Consider the following 19,685-nt stretch of genomic DNA (forward strand, 5'->3'; position numbering starts at 1 on the left):
GGAGTTGGGATTGGAATTGGAATGGAATTGAGATTGGAATTGGAATGGAATTGGGATTGGAATTGGAATTGGGATTGGAATTAGAATGGAATTGGGATTGGAATTGGAATTGGGATTGGAATTAGAATGGAATTGGGATTGGAATTGGAATGGAATCGGGATTGGAATTGGGATTGGAGTTGGAATTGGAATTGAGATTGGAATTGGGATTGGAATTGGAATGGAATTGGGATTGGAATTGGAATGGAATTGGGATTGGAGTTGGAATTGGGATTGGAGTTGGAATTGGGATTGCAATTGGAATTGGAATTGGAATGGAATGGGTGGCACGGCAACTCAGTGGTCAGCAGAACGCTTTAGAGTACCAGGGACTCGGGTTCAATTCCTACCACTGTCTGTAATGAGTTTGTGCGTCTCCCCATGACCGTGTGGGTTTCCTCTGGGTGCTCCAGTTTCCTCCCACATTCCAAAGAAGTACGGTTGGGGTGATTAAGTTGTGGGCATACTATGTGGCCAGAATGTAGTGAAGCTGTGGAAATCATTGCCCATGGCAACTGTGGAGGCCAACTCGTTGGGTAAATTTAAGGCAGAGGTTGAATGATTCTAGATTGGTCAGGGCATGAAGGGACGTGATGAAATGGCGGAGCAGCCTTAATGAGTCAAATGGCCCAATTCTGCTCCTATATCTTATGGCCTTATGGCCTTGACAACACTGGCAGACTGCCACCACCCATCGGCGGAAGATGTCGGTGGTTGATGCAAGCAATGGAAGACATTGTGGTATGTTTCAATGTTCATGTGACAATTAAGCGAAGTTAATCACCAAGTCATTTAATCTTTATGTACCATTCATACAGATCAATTCTTTACGTGGTGCATTGAGGTAGAACAAAGAGAAATAATAAGAATGCAGAATAAACTGTTTCAGTTCTAGAGAAAGTGCACTTCAGGTAGACAAAAAGGTGGAAGAACATAACGAGGTAGATTGTGAGGTCAAGTGTTCATTGTATCTAACCCACTAACTCATACGTCTTTGGACTGTGGGAGGAAATCAGAGCACCCAAGGGAAACCCACATGTCACGGGAAGAAGGTACACACTCCTTAAAGACAGTGGCAGGAATCGAACCTGCGTTAAGCTAACCGTCTTTTACATGCGGGAACAACATGTTGTCTTCTTGGGGACTTGGCAAGTTGAGTAGCATCTATAGGGGGAAGAAACCAGATTCTGATTCTGATAACGCAAACACGAGGAAATCTGCAGATGCTGGAAATTCAACCAACACACATCAAAGTTGCTGGTGAACGCAGCAGGCCAGGCAGCATCTCTAGGAAGAGGTACAGTCGACGTTTCGGGCCGAGACCCTTCAACAGGACTAACTGAAAGAAGAGGTAGTGAGAGATTTGAAAGTGGGAGGGGGAGATCCGAAATGATAGGTGAAGACAGGAGGGGGAGGGATGGAGTCAAGAGCTGGACAGGTGATTGGCAAAAGGGATATGAGAGGATCATGGGACAGGAGGCCTAGGATGAAAGAAAGGGGGAGGGGTGGAAAACAGAGGATAGGCACGGGGTATAGTGAGAGGGACAGAGGGAGAAAAAGGAAAGAGAGAAAAAGAATGCGTGTATATAAATAAATAAATAACGGATGGGGTATGAGGGGGAGGTGGGGCACTAGCGGAAGTTTGAGAAGTCAATGTTCATGCCATCAGGTTGGAGGCTACCCAGACGGAATATAAGGTGTTGTTCCTCCAACCTGAGTGTGGCTTCATCTTTACAGTAGAGGAGGCCGTGGATAGACGTATCAGAATGGGAATGGGACGTGGAATTAAAATGTGTAGCCACTGGGAGATCCTCCTTTCTTTGGCGGACAGAGCGTAGGCGTTCAGGGAAATGATCTTCCACTCTGCGTTGGGTCTCGCCAATATATAGAAGGCCGCATCGGGAGCACCGGACGCAGTATATCACACCGGCCAACTCACAGGTGAAGTGTTGCCTCACCTGGAAGGACTGTCTGGGGCCCTGAATGGTGGTGAGGGAGGAAGTGTAGGGCATGTGTAGCACTTGTTCCTAATCGAACGCTGCAATGGTCCTGGAATGGAAACATTGACAGTTCCTATCCCTGCAATGTTCCCTAACCGGCAGAGTTTTTCTCCCCAGTGCTTCTGGTTTTTTATTTCAGATTTCCAGAATCTGCAGAGATTTTAAATTTTTCCTTCCTTACTCCTCCTGCTGTCCTTTCCCCTTTAACCCACACCTTCTCACCTCTCCGAACCCAGGGCCCAGCTATGCAGTTGAACTCGGCAGTGCACTGGGGGTCACGCTGCTGATAATCGTCATGTCAGTCGTTGTGTATCACCTCTGGTGGATTGAAATCGTTCTGTTCTACAGATTGTACTTTGGCACAGATGAAACAATAGGAGGTGAGTCATCTATCCTTCCATACAATCATAGAGCATGACAGTACAGAAACAGACCCTTCAGTCCATCTAGTCCCTGCTCATCTGTTCTAGGTCAACCAGCGTTTAACAATCAGAGTTACAACTCTCCGGTTCGACCACACTTTGGAGTATTGTGTTCAGTTCTGGTTGAAGGATGTTAGACAGGGCGACGAGGAGATTTACCAGGAAGCTGCCTGGACTAGAGAGGATGTCTTATGAGGAGAGGTTGAGCGAGCTCAGGCTTTTCGCTTTGGGGTGAAGGACCAGAGATGACTTAGTAGAGGAGTGGGAGATGATATGAGACATAGATTGAGCAAACAGCCAGAGGCTTTTTCTCTGTTGGAAATGGCCTGGGAAATAATTTTAAGGTCATTGGAGTAGAAAGCTATTCAGGTGGGTTTAAACTAATTTGCTAATTTTGCAGGGGGATGGGAACTGGAGTGTCAGTGTTGAGGATGATGCAGTTGGTGTAGTAAGACTGCTGCAAGAGACTCTCTGTCCACATTAATCTGAAGTGAGGGTCAATCATAGAGCCCAGTTCCTGGCCTATATGGAACTTACCAAGGGCTGGCCTGGCTCTCTGTTGAACTCACAAGGAATGTAATGCGGAGTCATTGGTTAGACCACATTTACAAGGCATTGGTCAGGCCACATTTTGGAGTATTGTGAGCAGTCTTGGGACCCATCTCTAAGAAAAGATGTGCTGGCATTGGAGACAGTCCAGAGGAAGTTCACAAGAATGAAAGGGATCTTTGATATGATGAATGTTAGATAGTTCTGGGCCTGTACTTGCTGGAGTTGAGAAGAATGAGCGGAGATCTTACTGAATCCTATCAAGTACTGAAAGGCCAGGATAGAGGGGATATGGAGAGGATGTTTCATAAATTGGGGGAGCCTAGGACCTGAGGGCACAGCCTCAGAAAAGAGGGACATCCCTTTAGACCAGAGATGGGGAGGAATTTCTTTAGCCAGAATGTGGTGAAGCTGTGGATTGTTGTCACAGACGACTGTGGATACTAAGCCATGCAGTATATTTAAAGTGGAGGTTGATAGGTTCTTGATTAGAAAGGGAATCAAAGGTTATGGGGAGAAGGCAGGAGAATGGGGTTGAGAGAGATAGTAAACCAGCCATGCTGGAGCAGTCAGTGGGCCGAACGGCCTAACTCTGCTGCTATGTTTACTGGTGGTCATGCCCTCTGTAGTGTAGCCTTGGCCCAGACCAGTTAACACTGGACCCTGTGCAAGGGGTGGACAACAGTCAACAGCTAAGCGTTAGAGCACTGCCAGTGTTTGTATGCTCTACAGATGGGAAGGAATATGATGCCTATGTGTCATATGCACGGAGCGCCGAAGAGGAGGAGTTTGTCCTGATGACTCTGCGAACCGTCCTGGAAAACGAGTATGGTTACAAGATCTGTATTTATGACCGGGACAGTTTGCCTGGTGGAGGTACGTGTGCGGTTTCTAGCTGATAATCACTTTTTGCCACTGTCACTTGGTACTCTTCCTCACCCTACTCTCGACATCTAAAATCACGGCGTGGTGGTGTAGTGGCTGGCACAATACTTTACAGTGCCAGTGACCCGGGTTCAACTCCAGCTGCCATCTGTAAGGAGTTTGTCTGTCCTCCTCATAACCCTTTGCGTTTCCTCCGGGGGCTCCAGTTTCCCCTCACAGCCAAAGGACAAATGGGCAAGGATTAGTGAGCTGTGGGCATGCTGCGTTGGTGCCAGGAGCATGGAGGCACTTGCAGGCTGCCCCCAGCACACCCTCGGACTGTGTTGATGCAAAACGAAACATCTCACTTTGTAAGGCCATAACATATAGGATCAGAATCAGGCAATTTGGCCTATTGACTCTGCTCTGCCATTTCATAATGATTAATCCATTTTCTCTCTCAGCCCAAAATCTCCTGACTTCTCCCCATATCCCTTCATGTTCTGACTAATCAAGAAATCAACCTCTGCCTTAAATATACCCAATGACTTGGCCTCCACAGCTGTCTGTGGCAAGGACTTCCACAGATTCACCACTGGTGAAAGGAGTTCCTCTTCATTGCCATTCTAAATGGACATCCCTCTATTCTGAGGCTGTGTCTTCTGGTCTTGGACTCTCCCACCATCCCCTCCACATCCACTCTATCTAGGCTTTTCAAAATTTGATCGGTTTCAATGAGATGTTCTCCTCATTCTCCATCTATGTTTCAATGTTTTGATGCACATGTGACAAATAAACCTAATAATTAATCTCAATCATCTTCTAAACATTTCACTTGGACCTTTTACAGAAGCAGAATCAGGGTCTCGGCCCGAAACGTCGACTGTACCTCTTCCTAGAGATGCTGCCTGGCCTGCTGCATTCACCAGCAACTTTGATCTGTGTGTTGCTCAAGTTTATCATCTTTGTCTTACCTGATGATTGTTTGAGTGCCCTGTACTTTCTCTGTAGCTCTCCTGGTCGAGGTTCTGAAAACACAAACCAATGGGCTCAAGAGCTGCCTCTACCCTGATGCTGCACGACTATGAAGTAGTTCCCTAGTACGATAAATTGCACTCAACCTCACAATCCACCTTGTTATCATTTTCCACTTTTTTGTTTACCTGCACTGAACTTTCTCTGTAACTGTTAGCACTTTATTCTGTATAAACAAGAGAAAATCCGCAATGCTGGAAATCCGAGCAACACACACACACACAAAGTGCTGGAGGAACTCAGCAGGCCAGGCAGCATCTGTACAAAAGTACAGTTGCCTTTTCGGGCCAAAACTTTTTAAATCTGTATATGTTATGTGTTGTATTACCTTGGTACAGCACAGGAACAGGCCTTTCGGCTCACAATATTGTGCTGACCTAATTAAATGTCATCAAATGGCCAACTAAACTCATCTCTTCTTAGATTAGATTAGATTAGATTCAACTTTATTGTCATTGTGCCGAGTACAGATACAAAGCCAATGAAATGTATTTAGCATCTGACCAGAAATGCAAAGAATAGTGTTATTTACAAAATAACTGCGAATCAAAAAAGTGCTACAGCACACAAATATAAAAGTACTGAGGCAGTACAATATGGGTGCAATACTGCTTAGCGCTGTGATGAGAGGTTCAGCAGGGTCACAGCCTCAGGGAAGAAGCTGTTCCTGTGCCTGCTAGTGCGGGAGCGGAGGCTCCTGTAGCACCTACCAGATGGGAGGAGAGTAAAAAGTCCATAGTTAGGGTGAGATGCATCCCTGATAATGCTACACAATTTCCATATCCCTCCATTCTCCTCACATTCAGGCACCTATCTAAACACCATCATGTGGGAACAGAGTGGGCTAACCGGTGGTTGGGTTGGGGGTGTCAGTGCTTCATTCTCAGTAGACTTTGGGAAGTCCAGTGGTCCCCGTGGTGGTCTTTTACACGTTGACTGCTGATCGCCAACCCCTGACCTGTCCCTTTTCCATTTTCTCCAGTCATCACAGACGAGACCCTGGCCTGTATCTGGAGGAGCCGCAGGCTGGTGGTGGTGCTGAGCCCAGACTACCTGACGAACGGTACTGTAATGAGAATTATCTTCAAATCTGTTCTGCATTCTTTTTTGGTTCAGTCGGAGGCGTTAGTGTAACAATTTGCAAATAAAGCTGACACAAATCAGCCTACTACCCATCTTTGGGCTGTGCCAGGATCAAGTGATTTTTGAAAGATCACGACCAATGCATCTGTTATCTCTTCAGCAACCCCTCTCAGGACTCTGGCCCAGGTGACTTATCCACCTTACGACTTTCAGTTTGCCTAGCACCTTTTCCTTTGTAATAGCGATGGCACTCACTCCTGCTCCCTGACACTCACGGACCTCTGGCACACAGCTAGTGTCTTCCACAGCGAAGCCTGATGCAAAGTACCCATCAAGTTCATCTGCCATTTCTTTGTCCCCCATTACTGCCTCACCAGCATCATTTTCCAGTGGTCCAATATCAACTCCCATCTCCCTTTTACTCTCTATATAACTGAAAAATCTTTTAGTATCCTGCTTTATATTATTGGCTAGTCTGCCTTCATATTTCATCTTTTCCCTTCCTATAGTTTTTTCAGTTGCCTATTGTTGGATTTTAAAAGCTTCCCAATCATCCAGCTTCCCACTCGCTTTTGCTACCTATTAAGCCCTTTCCTCGACTTTTATGCAGTCTGTAACTTCCCATGTCAGCCACAGTCGCATTCCCCTGCTATTTGAGAACTTCTTCCTCTGTGGGACATATCTATCCTGCACCTTGTGAACCATTCCTAGAAACTTCAGCCATCTCTGCTCTGCCATCATCCCTGCCTGTATCCCCCTCCAATCCACCTGGGCAAGCTCCTCTCTCATGCCTCTGTAATACCCCTTTATTCCATTGCGATACTGATACATGTGACTTATGCTTTTCCCTCTCAAACTGCAGTATGAATTAGATCTGGAGTAACAATCATTCTGTTCTCTTTTACACATATGTACTGGAAAAGGCATCAAACAATCTTACATTTAAAAAATTTTGAAAACTTAACTCTTTCCTGACAGGTACCCAGGCGCTGCTGGAGCTAAGGGCAGGCACGGAGCGGATGGCCAGCACAGGCCAGATCCGGGTGATTCTGGTGGAGTTCCGCCCAGTGGAGAAGGTCAGCCATGTGGCTGAGCTGAGGAGACTGAAGGCAGTGATGGCCACTATCAAGTGGAGAGGGGAGCGATCGCAGGACCCCAAGAGCAAGTTCTGGAAGCAGCTCCGTGTCTCCCTGCCCACGCGGCGGGCAACCCGGGCACCGGCAGCAAAGAGCTCCAGGCTGGTCTACAAGAAACTTGGTTCCTCGGATCTCCCTAGACCTTTGGTTTCAGAGGACCAGTCGTTCTTCCGCGATGGTGTTAGTGACCACGAGAAACGGCCAAGCACAACCAACTCATGTCCCGAGGAGTTGCTACAGGCCGAGTCCTCGATGCTTTACTGAGCGTTGACCCTTTCTGTGGGACCTGCTTTGTGCAAAACATCCACGTTGAGACCCAAGCAATGGGGACAGCAGTTGTACACGTGGACATTGCAGGCATGGTCAGGGCTCACTGGGAGAAGAGTCTGGGCTGCCACTGTCTCAAACTATTACCTGGATGGTTTATGACAATCTAGATGTTTTAAGAGTACCACACACAAAAGGCTGGAGGATCTCAGCAGGTCAGGCAGCATCTATGGAGAGGAAAAAGCAGTCGACATTTTGGGCCAAGACTCTTGACCAGGACTGGGAAGGAAGGGGAAAGGATATGAAGGTGGGGAGAGGGGAAGGATTACAAGCTAGGAGGAGATAGGTGAAGCCAGTTGGGAGGGAAGGTGGGTGGGTGGAGGAGGGGAAGAAATAAGAAACTGGGAAGAGATAGGTGGAAGAGGTAAAGGGATGGAGAAGAAGGAACCTGATAGGAGAGGAGAGTGTGCCAAGGGAGTAAGGGACGGAGAAGGGGGCACCAGGGGACAGTGATCAGCAGGTGAGGAGAGAGAAAAGGTAAGAGAGGAGCCCGAGTGGAACAGAAGAAGAGGGAAGGGGAGGGGGAGAAATTACCAGAAGTTGGAGAAATTGATATTCATGCCATCAGGTTGGAGGCTACTCAGATGGAATATGGGATGTTGCTCCTCCAACCTGAGAGTGGGTCATCTTGGCAGAAGAGGTGGCCATGAATCAACATTTCAGAATGGGAACACGAGGAATTCTGCAGATGCTGGAAATTCAAGCAACACACATCAAAGTTGCTAGTGAACGCAGCAGGCCAAGCAGCATCTCTGGGAAGAGGTACAGTCGACGTTTCGGGCCGAGACCCTTCGTCAGGACTAACTGAAGGAAGTGCTAGTAAGAGATTTGAAAGTGGGAGGGGGAGGGGGAGATCCAAAAATCTAGCCACAGGAAATTCCTGCTTCTTGTGGATGGAGCGAAGGTACTCCACAAAGCGGCCAGATGTTTTAAGAATGATATAATATATTGTTTTAATTAGGTAACTGAACTTACCTTGTGTTCTTGTTTGATTGCTCTTCCTGCACTAGTAACCTCTGAACATTATCTCCCAGGCCTTATCTCGAATTGGCTTTGTGCCGATCGGCAGTCAGCTGTGGTGAAGGAGTTCTAGCCCAGTCCAAGGTGATGAGAAGCACTGACAGAATAGACAGTATCGTTCTGTCAGGATTGAACTGTCTAACACCAGAGGGTTTTCATTTAAGATGAGATGGGGAGACATTCAGTGGAGAATGTGTGGGACAAGAGTTCCCACACACAGTGGTGGGTGCCTGGATTTTGCTCAGTGAGTGGTGGAGACACTTCTTTTGTGTTGCCCCTATCAAAGTTATAAGGTATTGGTCAGACTGCATTTTTAATAAGGTGAGCAGTTTTGGGCCCCTAATCTAAGAAAGGGTGTTCTGCCATTGGAGAGAGTCCAGAGAAGGTCCACGAGAATGATCCTGAAAAAGAGGAGTGTTTGATGGCTCTGGGTCAGTCAGTCAGTGGGTGCCGTCCCAAATCCGGGGTTGGCGGCTATGGCGACCTCCATCTTCTTTGATCTTGTTCAACCTCTCCTCCAGTTTGTTCTCGCTGGCCGCCTTGGCACCACCCACCGCCGCCCCGCTGAACGCGAGCCTGAGGCCGTGTTGGCCTCCAGCCGCGGCCGCTTCTTCGAGTTCAGCCCTTCCTTGGGCGGAGGCCTTGGGCAGGTCCAGGTACACAGTGCAGCGCCCAAGTTTATCATGTCTCTTCTAACTAGGTGCATAGCATACGATTAGTAGATACATGGTGAGGCTTTAATCTCTTCCACGGAAGATGGCCGTTGGCTCACAAGGAGCTCATCCACCCTTTGTCAGGTCTTGTTTTTCTCAGTCCTGCTGGGTGTCCTCACACCCTCCTCACCAGACTAAGTCTGGTGGGGGAGCCCACCCAAGTACTGTACTCGTTGGAGTTTAGAAGAATGAGGAGGGATCTAATTGAATCCTACTGAATTTTGAAAGGCCTAGATAGAGTGGATGTGGAGAGAATGTTTCCTATAGTGTGTGAGTCTAGGACCAGAGGTACAGTCCCAGAATATTAGTACGTCCCTTTAGAGCAGAGATGAGGAGGAACTTCTTTAGCCAGAAGGTGGAGAATCTATGTAATTTATCGCCACGGACGGCTGTGGAGGCCAAGTCATTGGGTATATTTAACGTGGAGATTGCTAGATTAGATTATGAGGACACGCAGTCCTCTTTTATCGTCATTTAGTAATGCATGCATTAAGAAATGATATAATATTCCTCCGGTGTGATATCACAGAAACACAGGACAGACCAAGACTGAAAAACTGACAAAAACCACATAATTATAACATATAGTTACAACCGTGCAACAATACCATAACTTGATGAAGAACAGGCCATGGGCACAGTAAAAAAGTTCAAAGTCTCTTGAAAGTCCCACATCTCATGCAGACGGGAGAAGGAAGAAAATTCTCCCTGCCATACCCGACCACAGTCTGACCCTGAGTCGTCCGAAAACTTCAAGCTCCGACCAGCCCCCTGACACCGAGTACCGACCACCATCTCTGCCGAACGCTTCGACCCCAGCCCCGGTTGCCAGCAGCAGGCAAAGCTGGGGATTTTGGGGCCTTCCCTCTGGAGATTCTGGACCTCACAGTAGCAGCGGCAGCAAACCGGGCATTTCAGAAATTTCTCCAGATGTTCCTCTGTGCCTTCTCACGTCTGTCTCCATCAAATCAGAATTGTGCACAGCATCCTACTTACAAATACGATATCATTTCACTGGAGAGCTGCGCGAGCTGCGTCGCACTGCCATCTTCTCCTCCCGCCGATTAGTAAGGGTTCCAAAGGTCATGGGGGGGGGGGTTGAAGACAGTATAGGATTGAGAGGGCTAATAAATCATCCATGACTGAATGGCATTGCAGATTTGATGGGCCAAATGGCCTAATTCTGTGACTATGTCTCATGGCCTGATTACAGACTCAGACACTGAGGCCCCTGTATACAGTATATCAACGGTTCTGCTCTAAGCAATGCAGGGAGATTAAATGAGGAGTAAAGGAGCTTATATTGTGCAGGTAAAGGCAGGTTCGATTACAGAACGTCTGGGGTGAAAGGGCACCTTGATGATGCTGGCTGCTTTGCTGAGGCCGTGTGGAGTGTAGGGTGACCATGGAGCAGAGTGCTCAGCTGTCCCCTCACCCCTCTGTGTCCCCAACCCTCCGTGTCCCCAACCCTCTGTGTCCCCAACCCCCTGTGTCCCCAACCCCCTGTGTGCTCAACCCCCTGTGTCCTCAACCCCCTGTGTCCTCAACCCCGTGTCCCCAACCCCCTGTGCCCTCAAACCCCTGTGCGCTCAACCCCCTGTGTCCCCAACCCCCTGTGTCCTCAACCCCCTGTGCCCCCAAACCCCTGTGTCCCCAACCCCCTGTGTCCCCAACCCCCTGTGTCCTCAACCCCCTGTGCCCCCAAACCCCTGTGTCCCCAACCCCCTGTGTCCCCAACCCTCTGTGTCCCCAACCCCGTGTCCCCAACCCCCTGTGTGCTCAACCCCGTGTGCTCAACCCTCTGTGTCCCCAACCCCCCGTGTGCTCAACCCCGTGTGCTCAACCCTCTGTGCCCTCAACCCTCTGTGCTTCCTTACAGTCACAGACAGAGCAGCCCTTTCTCACTAGTGGCAGATTCTCTCACTGCATTTAAGATTACCTGAGAGTAGGAAGGGTTAACCATTCAGGACTGACGTACACTCAGTGGCCATTGTATTAGGTACATCTGTACACCTGCTCTTTCATGCAAAAATCTAACCAGCCGGTCGTGGCAGCAACTCAGTGCACTCAAGCATGCAGACATGGACAAGAGGTTCAGTGGTTCAGACCAAACATCAGAGTGGGATGAAATGTGATCCAAGTGATTGACCAAGGAATGATTTTTGGTACTAACCAAGTGGTTTGAGCATCTCAGAATCTGCTGATCTCCTGGGATTTTCATGCTCAGCAGAGTTTACAGATACTGGTGCAAAAACAAATGAGAACATCCAGTGAGCAGTAGCTCTGTGGGTGAAAATGCCTTGTTAATGAGAGAGATCAGAGGAAAATAGTCAGACTGGTTCAAGCTGACAGTAACTCAAATAACCACACGTTACAACAGTGATGTGCAGAAGAGCATCTCTGAATGCACAACACATCGAGCTTTGAAGTGGACGGGATACAGCAGCAGATGACCATGGACACACACCCAGTGGCCACTTTATTAGGTACGGGAGGTAACTAATAAAGTGGCCACTGCGTGTATATGTTGTTCCTGAACAGCGTGTGGTTCAGCTGGGAATACAAGAAGGAGAGGGTGGGGTGAGGGCTGGAGTGGGTTTCATTGCCTCCCTGACAAAAAGAGTCAAAAATTGTGACACTGCCAACTGTGGCCGGAAGTCCAGTAGCAGAGCAACTGTTAAACAGAGACTGGTTGTAATGTAAAAGCTCTGATGGCTTCACCAGGATTAGATATACAGAGAAACCATACCTTACAGTCTCTCGATCTCCTAAGAAAACCAAAATAAACTCCGTTCCATCAGCCAGTTTATCTGCACCTTCACCTGTTGCACAGTAGATCCAGTGCTAACCGAATCTTGCTGATGTAACGGGTTGGCTTCATCGGCAACGACCAGTGTACAGGAGGCAGAGCAGCTGGAGGAATGGAGCGAGTACAACTTGTGTCTCAACGTGGACCAGACCAAAGAGGTGATTGTGGACTTTAGGAAGGTGGAGGCTGACCACTCCTTATCGCACATAACTGGCTCCTCTGTAAAGAGAGGAGCATCAGCTGTCCACAGTGGATGATCTCACCTGGTCCCTTAACACCATCACTTTAGTCAAGAAAGCAGGTCAGTATATCCACTCTCTGAGGAGAGAGAGGCGAGCGAGGCTCCATCTACCTCCCCAATCTCACCAGGTTGTACCGGAGCACCATTCAGAGCGTTCTGACCAGCTCCATCACCGTCTGGTACGGGAATTGCAGAGCATTTAACGCAAATCTCTACAAAGGGTTGTGAGGGCTGCTGGAAGGAGTATCACTTCCACCCATCGAAATATTTATCAGGAGTTCTGTGTACGCAGAGGCCCTTGGTATTGTCAGTGATCTGTCCATCCGTACAATGATCTCTCTGAACCCCTACCATCAGTCAGGAGGTACTGTAGCATTGGGACAAGAACTGTTTCGATGGGAAACAGTGAGACTAACGAACCCCCTGCCACCAGCCAGGTCCCATCACGTATGAAGTACCAGTAATTTTACTTTTTAACTTGTGTTGTAAATGCACCTTATGCTAAGTGTCAGTCTTCTGGAATATATTTTAATATTTGTTAATTTATTTGTGGTAATATTACTTTATGTGTTTTGTGTGAGTTATACGTACTGTGTTGTGTACTTTGGTCTGGAGGAACATTACTTCATTTGGCGATGTACATGTACATGGCGGAATCACAATAAACTTCAACTTGAACTTGTATGTGAACTTCATAAATCGAATTTAGAGTCCACATGCTAGGAACTGAGTTCCAGTTTGTTAGTAAATAAATGACAGGGATAGTGTTGGATGTGAGACAATAACATCATAAAACACCCAGCAGGCCATTCAGCCCGTCGAGTCTGCTCTGCCATTCCATCCTGGCTGATTTATTATCCCTCCCAACCCCATTATCCTGCCTTCTCCCTGTAACCTTTGACACCCTGACTAATCAACAACTCTATCTGGTCTTCAATAGTTGGTGGGTTTTAATGAGATTCTTCCCCCACCCCCCCATTCTTCAGCAAGTACGAAGTTCAAAGTAAATGTAGTTTAATGTCACCATATACAATCCATGGACATATTCAATGAATCTGTAATTGAATAATAATTATAATAAAAGACCGCACCAATTTGGGCGTTCAACCAGTGTGCCAAAGACAACAAACCATGCAAAGAAAGAAATAATAATAAATAAATAAATAAATAGGCAATAAATATCAAGAACATGAGATGAAGAGTCCTTGAAAGTGAGTCCATAGGCTATGGGACCATTTCAATGACAGGGAAAATGAAGTTGAGTGACGTTATCCCCTCTGGTTCAACAGCCTGATGATTGAGGGGTAATAACTCTTCCTAAACCTGGTGGTGTGAGTCCTGAGGCTCCTGTACCTCCTTCCTGATGGCAGCAGCGAGAAGAGAGCATGACCTGGATGGTGGGAGTTCCTGATGATGGATGCTGCTTTCTTGCGACTATGTTTCTTGTAGATGTGCTCAACGGTTGGGAGGGCGTTACCTGGGCTGTTTCCACTATTTTCTGGAAGATTTTCTGTTCAAGGGGATTGGTATTGTGATGCAGCCAGTCAACATACTCTCCACCACACAGCTATAGAAGTTTGTCAAAGTTTTAGATGTCATACGGAATCTTTGCAACTCCGTGGGAAGTGAAGGCCCTGCCATGTTTTCATCGTAGCTGATCTTATGTCCTGGGCCCAGGACTGGTCCTCTAAAAAGATACCACTGAGGAATTTAAGATTGCTGACCTGTTCCACCTCTGATCCTCCAATGAGGATGGGCTCATAGACCTCTGGTTTCCTCCTCCTGAAGTCAATAATCAGCTCCTTGGTCTTGCTGACATTGAGTGAGACGTAGTTGTTGTGACACCATGTAGCCAGATGTTCAGTCTCCCTCCTGATTCGACCTGCAACAGTGGTGTGGTCAGCAAGCTGGAACATGGTGTTGGAGCTGTGCTCAGCCACACAGTCGTAAGTGTAGAGCAAGCAGAGCAGGGCTAAGTGCGCAGCCTTGTGGTGCACCTGCACTGATGGTGATTGTGGAGATGTTGCCAATCCAAACTGGCTGGGGTCTGCAAGTGAAGAAATCAAGGTATCAATTGCACAGGGAGGTATTGAGGCCAAGCTCTTGAAGCTTATTGATTAGTTTTGAGGGGATGATGGTATTGAATGCTGAGCTGTCGTTGATAAAGAACATCCTGCTGTATGCACCTTTGCTGTCCAGATGTTCCTGGATTGAGTGAAGAGCCAGTAAGATGATATCTGCTGTGGACCTATGATGCTGGTAGACAAACTGGAGCGGATCCAAGTCGCACCTCAGGCAGAAGTTGACATGTTTCACCGCCAACCTCTCAAAACACTTCATCACCGTGGATGTCAGAGCTACTGGATGATCGTCACAGAGGCAGGCTACCTCACTCTCCTTACTGCACAGGATCAAAACAAGCTGCAGAAGATTGAACTCAGTCAGCTCCAGCGCAGGCACGAGCCTCTGTAGCATCCAGGACACCTTCAAGGAGCAATGCTTCAAAAAGGCAGCATCCATCAGTAAGACGCAAACATGAACGTTGACTTCTCAAACTTCCGCTAATGCCCCACCTCCCCCTCGTACCCCAGCCGTTATTTATTTATATACACACATTCTTTCTCCCTCTCTCCTTTTTCTCCCTCTGTCCCTCTGACTATACCCCTTGCCCATCCTCTGGGTTTCCCCCTCACCCCCTTTTCTTTCTCCCTGGAACTCCTGTCCCATGATCCTCTCATATCCCTTTTGCCAATCACCTGTCCAGCTCTTGGCTCCATCCCTCCCCCTCCTGTCTTCTCCTATCATTTTGGATCTCCCCCTCCCCCTCCAACTTTCAAATCTCTTACTAGCTCTTCCTTCAGTTAGTCCTGACGAAGGGTCTCGGCCTGAAATGTCGACTGCACCTCTTCCTAGAGATGCTGCCTGGCCTGCTGCGTTCACCAGCAATTTTGATGTGTGTTGCGTCCATCAGTAAGGACTATTATCATCCAGGACATGCCTGTTTCTGATTGCTACCATCAGGGAAGAGGTATCAAAACACACACTCAACGATTCAGGAAGGGGTTCTTCCCCTCTGCCATCTGATTTCTAAATGGATATCACCACTCATAGATACTTACTATCATTCACAGCCCATTACTATCACATATTGTGTTGTACTGCTGCTGCAAACACAACAAATTTCACATCGTGTGCTGGTTTTATGAAACCTGATTCTGATTAGGTGAACTTTAACCTTTTGGCAGATGCAAAAAGTGAACCTTCCCCATGAACCCGGGTTTCTGACACAACCAGCTACTCTGTGTGTGAGGAGAAGGGTTAACGATGTGTGGGCACGTTTGCTCTGGCCAGCTCAGAAGGCAGGGTATCCTACTTCTCATTCCCATTCCAATCTGATGGCATGAACATTGATTTCTCGAACTTCCGGTAACTCCTACCCCTCCTCCATTCCTCATTCTTCTTACCCTCTTACCTCTTCCTCTCACCTGCCCCTGGTGCCTCTCCTCCTATCAGATTCCTTCTTCTTCAGACCTTTACCTCGTCCACCAATGTCCTCTCAGCATCTTACTTCACCACCCCCCACCCAGCCACATTCCCCCTCACCTGGTCTCACCTGTCACCTGCCAGTCGTACTCCCCATCACCACACCTCGCTATTCTGGCTTCTTTTCCCTCCCTTCCAGTCCTGAGGAAGGGTTTTGGCCTGAAACTTACTCTCCATGGATATTGCCTGACCCGCTGAGTTCCTCTGGAATTTTATGTACGTTGGTCAAGAGTTCCAGCATCTACAAAATCCCCAGTGTTGATGCCTGTGCCTGGTTTTGCTCTGGATGATGCTGGGCCTCTGGAGCGAGTTTTATGAGACCCCAGATGATCTCTTGACAAGCTCTGAAGCAAAGGAGGCCATCCCACATAACATGGCGGCCTGCATCTCCAGAGGTACGTGCAACGTTTGTCCGCTCTTGGACTGTATTGCTTGGAGTTTAGAAGAATGAGGGGGGACCTCATAGAAACATTTTGAATGTTAAAAGGCATGGAAAGAGTGGATGTGGCAAAGTTGTTTCCCATGATGGGGGAGTCTAGTACGAGAGGCCATGACTTAAGGATTGAAGGGCGCCCATTCAGAACAGAGATGCGAAGAAATTTTTTTAGCCAGAGGGTGGTGAATCTGTGGAATTTGTTGCCACGGGCGGCAGTGGAGGCCAAGTCATTGGGTGAATTTAAGGCAGAGATTGGTAGGTATCTGAGTAGCCAGGGCATCAAAGGTTATGGTGAGAAGGCAGGGGAGTGGGACTAAATGGGAGAATGGATCAGCTCATGATAAAATGGCGGAGCAGACTCGATGGGCCAAATGGCCGACTTCTGCTCCTTTGTCTTATGGTGTTAAGTACTGACCAGGGAGAGGAGCAGGCGCAGCAGAGACACATTTCAACATTATTGATACAGTATTGGTTTATCATTGTCATCTGCCGCACGGTGCCACGAGAAGATTGTCTTGCACCCTGTTCACACAGATCAGATCATTCCACAGTGCATTGAGGTAGGACAAGGTAAAAGAATAACAATGCAGAATGAAATGAAACAGTGACAGAGAAAGGGCAGTGCTGGTAAACAATAAAGTGCAAGATCATAACGAGGTACAGCGTGAGGACAAGAGCCATTCACGGGTCTGATAACAGTATTTGAGCCCGGTGGCGCATGCTTTCAAGCTTGTGTACCTTGGGAGAGGGGAGAAGAGAGAACGCCCGGGGCGGGTGGGGTCTGTGATTGTGCTGGAGGCTTTGCCGAGGCAGTGAGGAGTGTGGACATGGAGGGAAGTTTGGTTCCTGAGATGTACTGAGCTGTGTCCACGGCTTACTGCAGTTCCTCGCAGTCACAGGCAGAGCAGAGCCGTGATGCATCCAAACACGATGCTTTCTTTGAGGCCTAATTTGGAGTATTGTGTGCAGTTTTAGTCACCTACGTACAGGAGAGATGTAAATAAGATTGAAAGAGTACAGAGAAAATTTACATTGCCGGGTCTGAAGGACCTGAATTATAAGGAAAGATTGAATAGGTTAGAACTTTATTCCCTAGAACGTAGAAGATAGAGAGGTGATTTGATAGATGTATACAAATTATGAGTGATATCGATAGGGTAAATGCAAGCAGGCTTTTTCCACTGAGGTTGGGTGGGACTACAACTAGAGGTCATGGGTTAAGGTGAAAGGTGAAAAGTTAAAGGGGAACATGAGGGGAAAGTTCTTCACTCAGAGGGTCATGAGAGTGTGGAATGAGCTGCCAGTGCAGGTGGTGCATGCGAACGCAATTTCAATGTTTAAGAAAAGTTTGGATAGGTACATGGGTGTTGGGGTATGGAGGGCAGACTCCTGGTGCAGGTCGATGGAAGTGGGCAGCTTAAATGGTTTGGCGGAGACTAGATGACCACACCGTGGAGAGTATTCTGACAGGCTGCACCACTGGTGGTGGAGCTACTGCACAAGATCAGAAGAATCAACAGAAAATTTTAAAATTAGTCGGCTCCATCTTGGGCACTAGCCTACAAAGTACCCAGCACATCTTCAAGGAGCAGTGTCTCAGAAAGGTAGCGTCCATTATTAAGGACCCCCAGCTCCCAGGGCATGCCCTTTTCTCACTGTTACCATCAAGAAGGAGGTACAGAAGCCTGAAGGCACACACTCAGCAATTCAGGAACAGCTTTTTCCCCTCTGCCATCCGATTCCTAAATGGACAGCGAACCCTTGGACACTACCTCACTTTTTAAAAATATATATTACCTGTTTTTGCATTATTTTTAATCTATTCAATATACATATACTGTAATCGATATACTTATTTTTTTCTTCCTTCTATATTTGTCATGTACTGCATTGTACTGCTGCTGCTAACGTAACAAATTTCACGACACATGCCGGTGATAATTCCTGATTCTGATTCTGAGAGTGGGGTTGAGAGGGATCATAAATAAATCAACCATGTTGGAATGATGGATCAGCCTGGATGGGCCGAGTGGCCTAATTCTGCTCTTCTGTTTTACGGTCTTTTGGTCGTAAAAAGATTCCGAATGTTAAAAGGACGGAACAGATTAGATATGGCAAAGCTATTTCCCATGGTAGGAGAGTCTAGGACAAGAGGGCATAACTTCAGGATTGAAGGATGTCCTTTTAGGACTGAGATGCGGAGAAATTAGTCAGAAGGTGCTAAATCTGTGGGGTTTGTTGCCACGAGCGGCTGTGGAGGCCAAGTCACTAGGTATATTTAAGGCAAAGATAGATAGGTTCTTGATTAGCCAGGGCAACAAAGGGTATGGGGAGAAGGCAGGGGAGTGGGGATGACTGAAAGAATTGTATTCTCCCATAGTTGAATGGTGGAGCAGACTCGATGGGCCAAATTGCCTACTTCTGCTCCTATATCTTATGGTCTAAACAAAGCTAATCTTTAAACCTTTATCTCTTTATCCTCAAGTCACCATCATGTGGTATATAAAGTTCTCGGGGAAGGGTGGCCTCCCCTCATAGTGGTTCTACCATCTTCCTCTTGTATCTGGACTCTTGCTGTGCACGAAGCGAAGGCAACTGTCCTCATGCGCATTGAAAAGTCTCGCCAGACGCGTCACTGGGGTTGGATGCTGGAGAAAGGCAGCATGTTTTTTGACTTCTCCTCCATACATTTCCAGTCCTGATGAAGGGTCCTGGTTCAAAACGTTGACTGTTCATTCATTTCCATATGCTGCCTGGTGTGTAGTGGAGAGAACACTAACTGGCTGCATCACAGCCTGGTATGGAAACACCGATACCCTTGAACGGAAAATCCTCCTCCAAGTAGGGGATGTGGCCCAGTCCATCACTCTCACATCCACATGAAATGCTGTCGTTGGAAAGCAGCATCCGTTGTCAGGGACTCCCACCGTTCAGTAGATGCTCTCTTCTCACTGCTGCAATCAGGAAGAAGTTATGGGAGCCTCAGCACTCACACCAACAGGGTCCGGAACAGTTGTAATCCCTCAACCATCAGTCTCCTCACCCAAAGGGGAGAACTTCACTCACCGCCACTTGCCCCATCAGTGAAATGCTTCTAAAGCCTGTGGACTCACTTTCAAGCACTTTTCATCACATGCTCTCGATATTTATTGCTTACTTATTTATTATTATTCCTTCTTTTTGTACTTGCGGTTTGTTGTCTTCCGCACATTGGATGAATACCCGAGTCAGGTGGTCTTTCATTGTTTCTGATTTAGCTACTATTCCATAGATTTATGGAGTATGCCCACAAGAAAATCAATCTCTGGGTTGTATATGATGGCATATATGTACGTCAATAAAAAAAAATACTTTGAATTTTTCGGAGTCCTTCGGCATTTTGAGTGCTAAAAGGCAACGTGGACTTTGCGGCAAGTGGACCACGTCTGACATCTGGTGGTCACTCCAGTAATTACAGCAGATGTGTTC

General features: G+C 47.4%; 1 protein-coding gene across 6 annotated transcripts in view; it reads left to right on the top strand.

The window, feature by feature from the left end:
- Positions 1 to 12,884, top strand: part of LOC140196152 (interleukin-1 receptor accessory protein-like) — an 88,296-nt gene extending 75,412 nt beyond the window's left edge. For all 6 annotated transcript variants that reach the window (XM_072254891.1, XM_072254892.1, XM_072254890.1 and 3 more), the window contains 4 exons: positions 2,276 to 2,419; positions 3,743 to 3,886; positions 5,892 to 5,972; positions 6,971 to 12,884. In XM_072254891.1, coding sequence (XP_072110992.1) covers positions 2,276 to 2,419; positions 3,743 to 3,886; positions 5,892 to 5,972; positions 6,971 to 7,392 — 791 coding nt within the window. In that variant the 3' untranslated portion in view covers positions 7,393 to 12,884. The remainder of the gene's footprint in view (positions 1 to 2,275; positions 2,420 to 3,742; positions 3,887 to 5,891; positions 5,973 to 6,970) is intronic.
- The last annotated feature ends 6,801 nt before the right edge of the window (positions 12,885 to 19,685 follow it).

The sequence above is a fragment of the Mobula birostris genome, chromosome 4, assembly GCF_030028105.1.
Source record: "Mobula birostris isolate sMobBir1 chromosome 4, sMobBir1.hap1, whole genome shotgun sequence".
Lineage (NCBI taxonomy): Eukaryota > Metazoa > Chordata > Chondrichthyes > Myliobatiformes > Myliobatidae > Mobula > Mobula birostris.